The 12,980-nt window shown below is 42.2% G+C and overlaps 1 protein-coding gene across 1 annotated transcript in view; it reads left to right on the top strand.

The window, feature by feature from the left end:
* Positions 1-11,200, top strand: part of RAB38 (RAB38, member RAS oncogene family) — a 51,494-nt gene extending 40,294 nt beyond the window's left edge. The window contains exon 3 of the mRNA XM_037042920.1: positions 10,334-11,200. Within this exon, the coding sequence (XP_036898815.1) occupies positions 10,334-10,489 (156 nt within the window). The 3' untranslated portion in view covers positions 10,490-11,200. The remainder of the gene's footprint in view (positions 1-10,333) is intronic.
* The last annotated feature ends 1,780 nt before the right edge of the window (positions 11,201-12,980 follow it).

The following is a 12,980-nucleotide window of genomic DNA, read 5'->3' as shown; positions in this document are numbered from 1 at the left end:
TCTCCCCCACCACCCCTACCCACAGCCAATCCCCACCCTGTTTTCTGTGCCCATGGGTTCTCTATACGTGTCCTTGACTTACCCCTTTCCCTTCTTGAAGAGGTTCTTTCTTTCAAGTCATTTTGATTCTACTTTTCTCTTTTTGCATGTTGAATATGAGAGTCTCAACTGTCCACTTATTCTGCATATGTTAAAGTTATCAGCTGCTGCTAAATATATCTCTGTTTATAATACACAACTTTATGAAACATTTTTCTATTTATTTTTAAAATCATAAATTGTTTATGTCCATCTAAAATATAAATATATCTATACTAGTGTAGATGATTGCAAATGTCCATGAAGTGATATAGGAAATACAACTGAGGGTTTCTTGATTTTGGAATGATTCTTCCATGGCCAGCTTTGTATTCCTACCCCCCATCATTCCCTTTCAGCTCCCCTCCACAGGTTGTCCAATGAAAGTTACCATCTCCCACATACTCTGTCTCTCAAGTTACAGCGATTGGCCAATAGTGCCCACATAGACTAAGTGGGGTCCCTCCTGGTACCATTCTCTCCTGGACTCAGAGTTGCTTTAGTCTCCAGCAGGAACATGTGACTGAAGCCAGACTCATTGGTATCCATCCCCAGGATTTCCCAACCCAGTTTGGGGGTAGGAGGCCTTTTCAAAGGGTGGCAAAGCTATGAGAATGTAAGTCCAGATGCTGTTGGGAGCTATCTCCCTTTCTCTGTGCAAAAAGTTGCTGGACAGACAGCTAAATGGAAGCTGACCTGATGATGTTTCAGAGTTTAATTTTATTTCCTAAGGTTCTTGGAATGGCCCACATCTTTCAGCCATTCCAGCACTCCAGGGAACTGCCCTCCAGTTAACCTAGGCAATTCAATGGGTTTCTGATTTTTGCAACCCACAACTTCTGACCAATCATGTTGAAAGAGTGCACTTGAAGAAGTAAATGATTGCCTAAATAAACATTCTATAATGAAACTCTCAGTGTGAGAAATCTATCCCATTAAGGGAGCATTATTCTTAGGACTCCCACACATTTAACTGCATTAGTCAAGGGCTGGAGATAGTCTCAAGAGTCACCTTTAATTCTGTTTGGCAAAAAAAAAAAAAAAGAGCAGAATATAAATTCCTTCACAGCTGGTGAAACTGACGCCAGAGAGAAGACCTGAGCAGTTTATGGTGACTAAGCTAGTGGGTGGCAATACCCGGGCTAAAATCCACATCTATTCATGCTCTGTCTAAAGTTGTCCTGGGGTTAAAGACACTTCAGTATAATAGATTTTAACATAGAACATCTCACAGTATTTTTTTGTTTGAATTTTAGTTGGCATTGGTCCATTTGTCTTTCCCTTTCATAGGCCAGTTCATTCATAAATGACTTGAGCACATATGTGCCAACAGGCCCTGTGTAAGATGCTGGCAACACCCAAGTACATAAAAGTGCCACTTCTGCTCTCAAGAAGTTTACTCTCTGGTGAGAGGGCACATTTCTTAAAGTCTTTGCAATTGTGCTTGATAACAGCTCATACAGGAGACTGCTGTGAAAGCACCTGAGAGTTACCCAACCCAAACGAGCTCCGGTTGGAGGTGGGCATCGGCCAAAGGAGGTGCATCAGGGCAATTATCTCACTCTGCTCTGTTCGCAATCGTGTGAAAAGAAACACATGAATTTCATTTGGGGCTAGGCTCAGAGAAATGGAGAAAAGTAAACTTGGGGGTAGCGCCCCCTAGGAAAGAGTGAAAAACCACAAGGATAGTGCAGAAGCACTTCATAAATGTCCCTATTCCCCATGGCTGCCCCACCGTCCACAAACATGCCCATATGTACCGCCGCAGGTCCTCGTCAGTAATATTGATGCGATGTTCTTTTGTTTCCCAAGCATTATACTTCCTTTTCAGGGCCTATTATATGCCGATGCTGTTGCTGAGTTCTTTCACATATCTCATCTCATTTTATGCACATCCTCAACAACTCTATGAAGTTGGCATTGTTTTTGTCCCAGATCATAGGAGAAGAAACCGAGGTTGGGAGAGAGGTTGTGGTGACTTCCCCGAGGTCACGCAGCCAGCAGTTGGCAGAGCTAAGGCCGTTCTTAGTCTTTCCAGTGCACTTTTCCTCTTAAACAATCAAATGCACTAATAGTAAAAATTCAAGGTGACCAGAAGATTCTGAAACTGAGAAGCATACTTGAATTACATCCAAAAGTTCAAAGCAGAATAAAATGAAATACTTTTGAATCAGTTAGATGTCAGTAGCTACATATTTCCGAATGAGGAGGGTACTTGAATTGTCAGGGAAATCCCTTCATAAATTATGTAATTGTCTAAGCAGTCTGCTGTACACCTGAAACTAATGTAAAATAATATTGATAGGAACTGTAATTGAAAAATAATATTTTAAATAAAGCCTTTAAAATTAAAAAAAAACAAATGAGATATGTTTTCTCTGGACAGACAGGGGATCTGCAGATAAAGGCAGCGTGAGAGTAACCTAAGCAGAGCACCTTGAGGGAATGGCCTGTGGTTTAGTTCAGCGGGGAGCCAGCCAAGTTAGGGAAGCCAGTGGAGATGAGACAGGAAAACTAAGCTGCGGCCATGTTGGTTGGCCCTCAGTTTAGTGGTCTGGACTGATTCTGAGTAGGCAATGGAAGCCAACAAAGTCTTTTTGAACTGGAAATTGGGGATGAGGTAAGACTGTGATTACACTTAAACTAGAGTAGTCAGGAGACAGCCTAGAAGGAATATATGAGATGATTGCTGTGGCAAGAAATTGGAGCCATGTGGTTAGAGAAGAGACTGTGTAAGACCTGACCTAGGATGAACTGTCACAGTGATGGGGAGAAGGGGAAACCTCACCATCATTATGTCTAAGCAGAAGCCAGGAGAGGTGTGGACTAATAAGATCACCACTGAAGAGCTGACTCCAAGACATGAGTCAGCAAAGACTATACAGACTGACAAGTGGCGCCTGGTCCACGGAAAGTGCCCAATGATTATTTGCTGAAAAATGGATTATTTCATTGAGTTACACGATATTTCATTACTTCATGATAAGAACTTCAAATTGATGCATCTCCTTTTTTTTTGCTATTAAAAGTTTGTAGAATGAAAAAAAAAAAGGGAAGGATAGTGTTACTCCACACCAGGAAGAAGTAAATTATGTAGCACAAGCTAAGTGGAGTTGCTCAGGCTAAGAATGACTCCTTGTCTGGCTGTGGTATTGGGGAGGTAGGCATCAGGGATTTGGCAGGGAGAGGCAGGCTTAGGTTCTAGGGTTGAGGCCAGAGATCTGGTAGTTAGCGAGCATCACGCCATTCCAAATTCAAAAAGGTGGCATAGACATGGATTTGATTAATCTCATTAACACATCCACTTTTACACGTAGTTCTTGTTCCTGTATGGTTTCACCCAGGCACTGTTTTTTAACAATGGTGGCAGAGCTTGATTTATGCTGTCTGGTAAGTGCCAGGAAGGGAGGAAGTGCCAAGAAGCATTGAAGATACAGTTCATGGTGCTGAGAGAAGACTACTCGGAAGAGATAATATTTCTGGAGACAGAAGCGTGCAAGCAGCGCAAGCAGCAAGAACTAAGAGGTGGCCTGCGTGATGGCAGACTAGTCACTTTCCTACTCTTGCTGTAGTTTGCTGATATGTCAAAGAGAGCAGTGTGAATTAATGATAGCTAATTTCCCTCCCTGTTTTATATTGGGAGGTTCTGTGTAAGCTGGTGGGTGTTTCTTGGCTGAAGTAGGGTTCTAGACGCTGCTAGCATGAGGGCGTGGAGATAAAGGAAAAGAGCTGTGAGACAGAAGGCCTTGGTGCTATGGAAAAGAGGGGAGTGAGAGGATTGGCAATGGACTCTGACATCTAGTGCATAAAGAACAGGGCCTGAAGCAGGACTGTGGTGAGGATGGGGAAGGCATTGCCAAAGGGACACAATCTTTCTAGATAATTTTATTTGTGAACATTTCTCCTCTTTCCCCACATCTCCATGCTGACAATGTGACTCTGCCCTGTGTTGAAATCAGTGACAGTATGGCCCTTCCCAGTGCGTGTTACATAGACTAAAGCCTGGGAACTTTCGGAGAGCAGGGCATCATTAGGACCTGGCTTGTATGAATCATACTCCTCACTTCTTCCTCACGTGGGGAAAGTGCGGCATGTGCACAACCATGTGCTTCGGGTGCAGGCCGACTTGCACTTGGCCATTAACAAATTGTTGGCCATAGACTCTAAGTCAGCAAGGAGAAGAAAAAAAAATAATGTGGAAGCTTCGGGGATTGAAGTTGCAAGTCAGATTCTGCTGCTTACTGAGACCTCTGTATGTCATCGAACCTCTCCGAACCTCACTTTTCTCACCTGTACAATGAGGGCAGCATCTCTCTCCTCAGCTTTATTGTGAAGATTAAATGAAATGCCACTCTCTGGGAACAATTTCTGAGATTTAGGGCTCAGTTTGGAGGGGCCTCGATAGAAACTCATGATTACAGAGGGAGGGAGCAGTTCCCTAAAGGAAATGGGGAGTGATATTAGGCATTGGGGGGAAGTGCTAAGCAGACAAAAACACAGGTGTCCACGATGCTCACCCCATGTTAGATATGAACTAAAGTAAATGAAAACTAGCAAAACATTTGGCACTTCTGTGCTCTATACACGAATGCTGAATTTTAGAGTAAGGATTAAAAAATCCCTGTTCTGTGTAAGACTTCTTACAGTGGTGTTATCCAGTGGGCCATCTGCTCCTGTAAAAATTGCACAGGGCTGGGGAATTCAGTGCCCTAACCTCGGAGCCTCTGGTACACTTGGTGTTTCATCTGAGGCTGATGTATTTGGAAAGATTAAGGGAGGACGAATTCTGTGCCAGTTTCTAACTAGGCAGATGTGAAGGTTTTCTGTTGGAATAGTTTTACTCTCTGGCACCAGGAGTCAGAGATTAAATAATTTGACACAAGCCAGATGTTCTAAAGAACTAATTAAAAAACTGACAATTACCCAAGACCTCAGAGAGTTAGATTTATATGCCTTTATCTACAGGAAGATCAGAATCGGTGCAGCTTAAAATCAGTGTATTCAATATTTCCAGAAAGTTCACTATTGAACTAAAAATGAGCGCCTTTAAAGATAAGTTTAATTATGCAAGTGTGTCTCCAACCTGGCTGAACATTTTAAGAAAGGGAAAATCTTTTTGAAAAGTACCCATGCTGTGCCCCATTCCAGATAAACTATAACAATGTCAGGGAGGAGAGCCCTGGTAACCATTTTTTAACTCTCCAAGTGAATTGAATATGCAGCCAAGATTGAGACGTACTGATTTGTAAATAAAATTTATTTTAATAGCTGTTTTAGTCCTGGGAGACACTGTAAGTTATGTGGAAGCCAGATAGGAAGTGGAATTAGGCCAAGCTTGTTGGAATGACAGATTGACCAAGATCTTCTTCTGCTCTGGGTAAATTACATAATTTTGTTCAAGGTTAAAGTCTCCTCTCCTTTAAAATGTGGCTGTTCACTCTTTAGCACGTTTTTGTGACAGTTGAATGTGAACGTAGTTTTGTAAGTAAAGCACCTGCTATATGCCCAGCATAGACACTCAATAATAACTGGTGGTTCCCAGTATTTATTTTTATTAAAATGCCTTATCGAGAATTTCAAAGCCTGTTTCTCAGCCATCCTTACTGATATAAGTGAAAAGATTCTAAGCAGAGGCACGAAGATGAGCACGCATCCACCTAAGGCTGTCTGCTCAGTAGACCATCTTGTCGTAGTGCAAGCGTGTAAAAATAAATCATAGTCAGCTTCAGTCTGAGTGAACCTCTCCTGGAAGTCACTGAGTATGTGAATTTCAATTTTAGCAAAAATGCTTCTGAAGATATTAATGCTTTCTAGAATAAATGCAAATAAAAACTCCCAGGTAGTATTTCGCACTTAAGTCATCAGTTCTATTTTTTCACAGTCATTGAGAAATTAAGCACTTGGCTGTGTCTGCTTGCGTGCCAAGCAGCTCAGTCAATAATACAAGATCTGTCCAAAAGGTATCAAGCCATATAATAGGAAAAATAGAGACATTTATTAAAGAAAATACAAGATACAAGAAACATGGTATATAGGACAATGACACCTCAGTCTTCTTCAAAATAGGCACCTTGGGACCTCACACAGTTCTCCCAATTGCTATGGGCTACCCTATCGTATTTTCCTGAATCTCATTTATGGTCTGAAATGTCTTCCCTTTCAAAGGTGATTTTAGTTTGGGGGAAAGCCAGAAGTCAAAGGGCACCAAATCTAGGCTGTAGAAGGAGCTGAGTCACCTGGGTGATTTGATGTTTTGCCAAAAATCTCTGCATGAGACATGATGCATGAGCAGGCACGTTGATGTGAAGAAGCTGCCAATCACCAGTTGCCTATAGCTGCAGTCTTCTGAATCATCTGAATAGTTTCCATGGAGGAATGTACAAGCTTAAGGCAAAATTTGATGTAGATTCATTGCTCTACTTGCGCAGTCATTTTGAATGCAATGATCACATGGTACGCATGCTCAGTCAGTGGTGTCTACCTCCCCCACTGACTAGTACAGTGAAGTTGTCCTTCACACATGTGCATTCCAGTCCACTCCTCTTGGCCACCAGATTACATCGATGTCACATAAACCATTCTTGTTATATTAACAGTGGCTGAACTTTTTTTCAGGACAGACCTCATCAGTATAATTGCCCAAAAGATCTGAACCTGTGGTTCTGTCAGGCAGGGTTTGATGAACCATGCTGGCCTTGGACAGAAGGGAGTGAGACGATTGGTCAGTATTGCTGTTCCCTCTCCTAGTCTAGGCCCTTGGCTGTGACTTCAGTGGTGTATGGAAGAACCAGCAATAGAAACCAGCTTTGCCTGAGGCCCTGGCTACACATTCCTACTTGTTTATGTTGGAAACATGTGCCTTGCCCATGCTGTTCCTTTACGTATTTGGAGAAATATTTTCTTGGAGGAATTGAGACAGGGTCTGGCTCAAAGCATGTGCTCTCAACACTAAACACATTGCTTTTTGTCGCAAATATTGGTGTTCAGTCTTCTCGCTGGGTTCACACCTGGTCCTACCACTTCCTATTGTGTGTCTTGGGTCCAGTCACGCAGGATGGAAGGGAGTGAAGGGGGGGAATGGGACAACTGTAATGGCATAATCAATAAAATATATTTTTTAAAAAATCTAAGTGTCCTCAGCTGCAGAGTGAAGGAATAGAATACACACATTATCATGTTATTCTGATAATTAAAGGAGAAGCATCTATAAATAACATTTATAGAAAATGTATTCTATGCCCTTGTCTAAGTATTTCTCTAAGCATTTCACATATGCTAAGCATTAACGTTAACACACTGTCGCCTGCAGAGTAGATCTTTTAATTCCCTTTTCATATATGAAGAAACTGAGTCAGGGATGGTAAAGGAATTTTTCCAAGGTCATAGAACCAGAAAGTAGGGGTGCTGAGATCAGAGTCTGGCTTCAGGCCTGTGCCCTAAGCACTATATACTGTGCTTTTTTGTAGATGATATGTGTTAAGTATAGTGGTATATGGTGGGTTTGTTCTTCTTTCTGGCTTCTCTTGAAATCTCTAATGTGAAAGAGGTTTTTCATACCAGTCGGCACCATGATACACATCACAGGCATTTACTAAATACTTCCCGATGGGTTAAATGATAAGACCGAGTGCTAAGCATCTGTATAGTTTTGTCTAGTGATGGATTTTTATTGTATTGTGCGTGTTGACACATCACCTGCAAAACAACCTCAGTGACTCTACCTGGCTAACTTAGCATTCAAGCTTCTGTGGTGACCTGGCTCAGATGCCACTTCCAACCTTATTATGCCCTTGCTGTTTTACATAAACCTTGCTTGTGCATAAGCTCACTTCAGGACAGGACTCATCTTATGTGTTTATCTTTGCATGTCTGGTACTCAGCGGGAATCTAAATAACATTAGTTGAATGAGTGGCTGTGACTCAGTCACCGTGAACCACCCCTTTGTTGATATATGTGGTCTAAAAGCAGGGACTGCTGCTCCTGGGCTCGGAGGGGACTAGACAGGGTCCCCTGTCCTATTCTTGACACCAACCAGCCTTTTCTCAGTGTGTTAAACTTCACAAACAGTTTCCTCAGCTTCATCTTAGGGTTTACTAAAGTGATCTGGCTAGGCTGCCACTAATGGGACTTAGGCTTTAGTTGCTTTTCTCATAATGATGATGGATTTTTATTGATTTGTCCACACCAGCCTTTCACTATCCTCATTATTAGATTTTGCCACTTTGCATATTAATAAAAGAAAACCCCATTTAACTGAAATGTTAATATGTGAGTGGGGGTTTAAAACATATGATCGCCTGATCTAACTTACATTGTATATGAAGGAAGGCCCATTTTAATCTTTAAAACTAGACTTTCCTGTCGTTGAAGCATGTTTTTCTTCTAATGTATGAAGGAGAAAGGAACTAAGATTTATTTAGCATCTCGTGGGCTTAGTGCTGTGGTAAAAACTTTTATTTGTTCTTGTACTTGATCTTCAAAATAATCTTGAAAAAGAGTGTAGCTTGATAATAAACCAGGCTTTGATGTCAAAAAGACTGAGTGTGAGTTCTGGCCCTCCAACCCGCCCACTGTGTAATCTTGGGGGGAGTCTCTCAGTCTCTCTAAACTTCAGTTTTATTCTCTGCAAACCGACATGATATGATGATATCCTATTTTTAGCATTTAGGAAGGGATTTTGTGGCTTCCTTCCCCAACACACAAGGAATATTCATATGAGAACCAAAGTGTTGTTTTACTGATAGCTTGGCAAGCACCCCATAACCACCCAAATGTGGGTTTTATTTAGGAAGATCTGCTGGTCCAGAAAGCCAAGGCCTGGAAAGCTGGGTAAGGATTCCCACTTTCCCTGAATCTGAGACATTAACGGACCTGGATCTGTCTTCCAATTGGTCACATGAACAAGTGGCTGGACTCAAGGGCCAAGCATTGAGCTGGGCATGTCCTTACCTTGGTCAGATTACTGCCCAGGAGCATGTAGTTCAAGTGTGACCCCTGGAACAACCTCAGCAAGAGGAGGGGTGGCAGGAGGCATGCCAATCTTGGGCGGTGACTGGAAGGCACAGTCACCTGCACAGCAGAGGAGAGGGCAGAATAAGCTATTCTTTATGGACTAGCTTCCACAGCGTGAGGCAAATACTTGAGCTGAAGGTAGGTAAGGCCCTTCCCACCCTACCCCAACAACAACAACAAAATTAATAAGAACAGAAAACAAATTTTGGAATTAAAAAAGACTATGTATGGAAAGTACATAGAACGTTCACACTGTGAAAGCTGTGATCACTACACCCTGTGAAGGGGAGCAATTTCTTATGAGATAAGTATTGTCAAGATGATTGTACAGGTGAGGAAAGGGGAGGCCTAGAGACATGAACTTGGTCTTGTACACAGACCAAATAGAACAACATCGCAAACAAGCACAAAAGCAACCCGAACTTTACCCTGTTTTAGATTCAGTGACCCCCAGAAGCATCTTTATTATGACTCTGTAAATGGGAGAAAACAACCAGGCTGTTGGCTGGGACTTGAAAAGTTACCTTAAGTTTCCACAGCAGGCGAACTGAGGGTTGAGCTTGAAATATAACAACTATTTTCATCTAATTCCATTGGGCATTAACCATAAATACCATGTGGAAACCATCACTACCTCTTACATTTTCCATGTGATACAACTTCATGCCATGATCTCAAAATATATCCACAACTAAGACATGCAAACAAAAAATAAGAATAAGTAGCTACACTTACAATTGGACAGCAAGGTTTCATCATAAAACAATGTGACGAGCAAGTCCTTATCTCTTTACATTGAATATGAGGAAACACAGCAGAGAAATGCTACAAATTGTGATAAAAACAGTCAGATTTGACTTTACCAAAGATCAAATTTGTGTGTTTAGTACACTGGAAGTATTTTACAATATTATACCACAGTGTAAGAGTATGTGAAAAATACGAAAATTACCCTCTTAACTTAAATTCAACCTACTAAGTGAGCCCACAAAACACTGTTCCTACTACGTGATGAAACAAAATAAGTAGTTTTACTTTTGTGAAGGGCTAAAAAAGAAAAGTTCTTTAAAAGAGTAAGTAAAAGTGAGGGGACTAGAAAGAAGATTCATGAGAAGTGAGGATCCAGGAAGGGATATTTAAATGAACTGCCAAAAATGTTCCCTTCTGTCCCATAAAGGTCTCTGCCCCAACATTATTCCGAATATTGAATAAGAAAAGCTCTTTTGTTGCCCCTCCCTTTAGGAAAACATCAACATTGATGAAGCTTCCAGGTGCCTGGTGAAGCATATCCTGGCCAATGAGTGTGACCTGATGGAGTCCATCGAGCCGGACGTGGTGAAGCCCCATCTCACACCTCCCAGGGCTGTCAGCTGCTCCGGCTGTGTCAAATCTTACTAGGCTTCCTGGCTGGCCTAGGATGGAAATAACGCCATCATCTCATGTATTATCTCGGTTGTTACCGTGTTGGGTGAATGTGATAGGGACATGAATGTGGCAAGCCAAAGATCTGTGTCTGTATCTCTCCTATATGACGGGAATAGCAAATGTTCTTTTCATGCGTTATTTTGCCAGCGTCAGCACCGTGTTGACAACCTTGGAAAATATTTAGTCTGTTAAAGAAATTCTGTCCTGTAGCTCACCACAAATCTGCAGGACTAGAGTGGGTCCTGTTATCTGCCTCTTTGAATCAGCCGGGGCCTCAGGTTTTAAGAGAGAAAGTGGAAGGGAGCAGACGGGCGGGCAAGCGCTGGCTTTTGCTTTGCCTCTGTTGTCTGACCAGACCGCAGCGCATTCGCATTCTCTGCTGCTCCCACAGGGCTTCTGAGCGGAGACGGTGTTTTCTCCGGAGATGACCTCCATTCTCCACACACCTGAGTTCCCCCTGACTTCGCTCTTCAGAGTCACGTACACAGGCCTTCTGCGCTTTTGCTGCTTCTGCTGTCACTTGCCGCGCACACTGAATGTTGGTCTAACCAAAAAGCGTATGAGAAGATCTGCCCCCCTAGACGTGCCTTTTTGCCAGCTCTCTCTGACTCACGCTGTGGGACTCTGTACATGTAATATACATTGTATATATTTTCACAAGTGAAAAATAAAACATTAACAGATGCTGTTTCCTTATTTCTGAAAGTGCTTCCAGTTTCTTAGTGCTGGGAACTTTTTTTTTTCACTGCATATCCGTGGTTCTCAAGACTCATTTCTAAAATTCTCTTTCAAAAAGGAGATGGGAAATGTGCATTTAAGGGAACTGCTGGGCACTATTAGAACTGAGACAAGTGTATTCCATCTGTACCTACTGTTCATATTGACATTTAGGCTGAGAAAGTAGGTAGTGTATACAAATCTTTTTGGCTAAGCAGATAAATAGATCCTCATATAGTCTCATCAAGAAAGGCGCCAGGCCAATCAACATACAAAAAAAAACCCAGATAAAATGTACATGGTGACATATTGCTTTATACAATGTCTGTGGTGCTGATGTACTACAGATAGCTACTCCTTTTTAATGGCATTATTTTCTGGTGACATTCATACTATACTCATAGGAGCTCTGTCTTTTGTAACAGATGTTTTGATGTGTCCTGTCCATATTATTTTGGCATTCACTGTTTCCACAAGCACCAACCACACAGCTTCCTGTTATAAGCCATTGTGAGCCTTTCCCTGAGGGCGCTTTCTGATCTCTGGAGCACTTGACATGTGAGGCTGGCAGAGCACAAATGCCAGGGAGTTGATGTCTCTAGAAGTGGCCCTCAGCTGGTGGCAGCAAAAATGGGGGGACGATTCCCCCAGGTCCTTTGTCCCCCGGAAGGACAGTTCTGCAGCAGGTGCCGTGCAATGTCTCAGAACTTCCCAGTGGTATTAAGTTCCTGGTTCCCACAGGAGGGACCTTTCATCCGACTCATCCTATAATAGCTTCCTTTCCTTCTATCCTCACTTCCCCACTCCTCTACTGGCACTTCCTGGGTTCACTTCCAAAACAAACCACTTCCTCTCCAATCCTTGTTTCAGGGTCTTATGGAGGAACACAAGCCCAACCTAAGTTACAGGGACAGAGGTGGCCTAGGAGGCAGTTCCTTAAACCAGCTTCTTGAGATGAATCATTCACCACCCTGGTGGTAGCAAGGACCCCCTTCCTGGTGCATAATGGGGTGGGGCTAATCCATGGCAAGATGCAGCACCATAATCACTAAGAGTCCTATCAGAGGTAGAATATAGGTTGAGGGAAATTCCATTGCTCTTGTGTTTGAAAGATACAGGATTATAGAGTTAGTTAACCTCCATAAAAATTTCTGCAGGAAAATGAAAACTATAGACTTGGTCAGCCAACATTCAATTCAGGATTTAATATGAAAGCTTGAAGACCTCCAGCCAACAATTAAGATAATTAATCCTCCTTTCGTTTAGCTGCAGGATAGACCATACTGAAAATCCGGCCTAAGGTTTGATTTTAAGACAAGCAGAGTTATAAAGGAGGCTGAATGCATGAAGGCAGCAAGTCTTCTCCACTAAAATCAGGAGCCTTGTCAGGAAGAAGCCAGACACTGAAATGTAGGAAAAGGTATTCAGGTAGATGTGCTTAAGAATCTTGAACCCAGAGATTCTTCTGAAACTCTGGCCCAGAAAAAAAGGTCCTTGTGCTTTCCAGTGGAAGAATAGCCAATTGACTTCAGAGCCCCACGTCAGTGGGATGTTTTATAAGGTTGTGCTTTAACTTCTTATCCCATCTTTGCTCACTGCTTCTGGACAAATAACTAGTGTCAATTCTCAGTATGACCCGAGCAGAAAGTATGATCTATGTTGCAAGACGAACTGGCTTGTTAATTAAATAAACTGTAGACCTTGGCTTGAAACTCCTAGTAGGACTCTGAGAACATTCTAAGAAATT

This window comes from Sturnira hondurensis, unplaced genomic scaffold (genome assembly GCF_014824575.4).
Source record: "Sturnira hondurensis isolate 20B ecotype Veracruz unplaced genomic scaffold, ASM1482457v3 Scaffold0003801, whole genome shotgun sequence".
NCBI lineage: Eukaryota > Metazoa > Chordata > Mammalia > Chiroptera > Phyllostomidae > Sturnira > Sturnira hondurensis.
The sequence above is the reverse complement of the archived record's forward strand: the minus strand, read 5'-3'. Positions and strand labels throughout refer to the sequence as shown.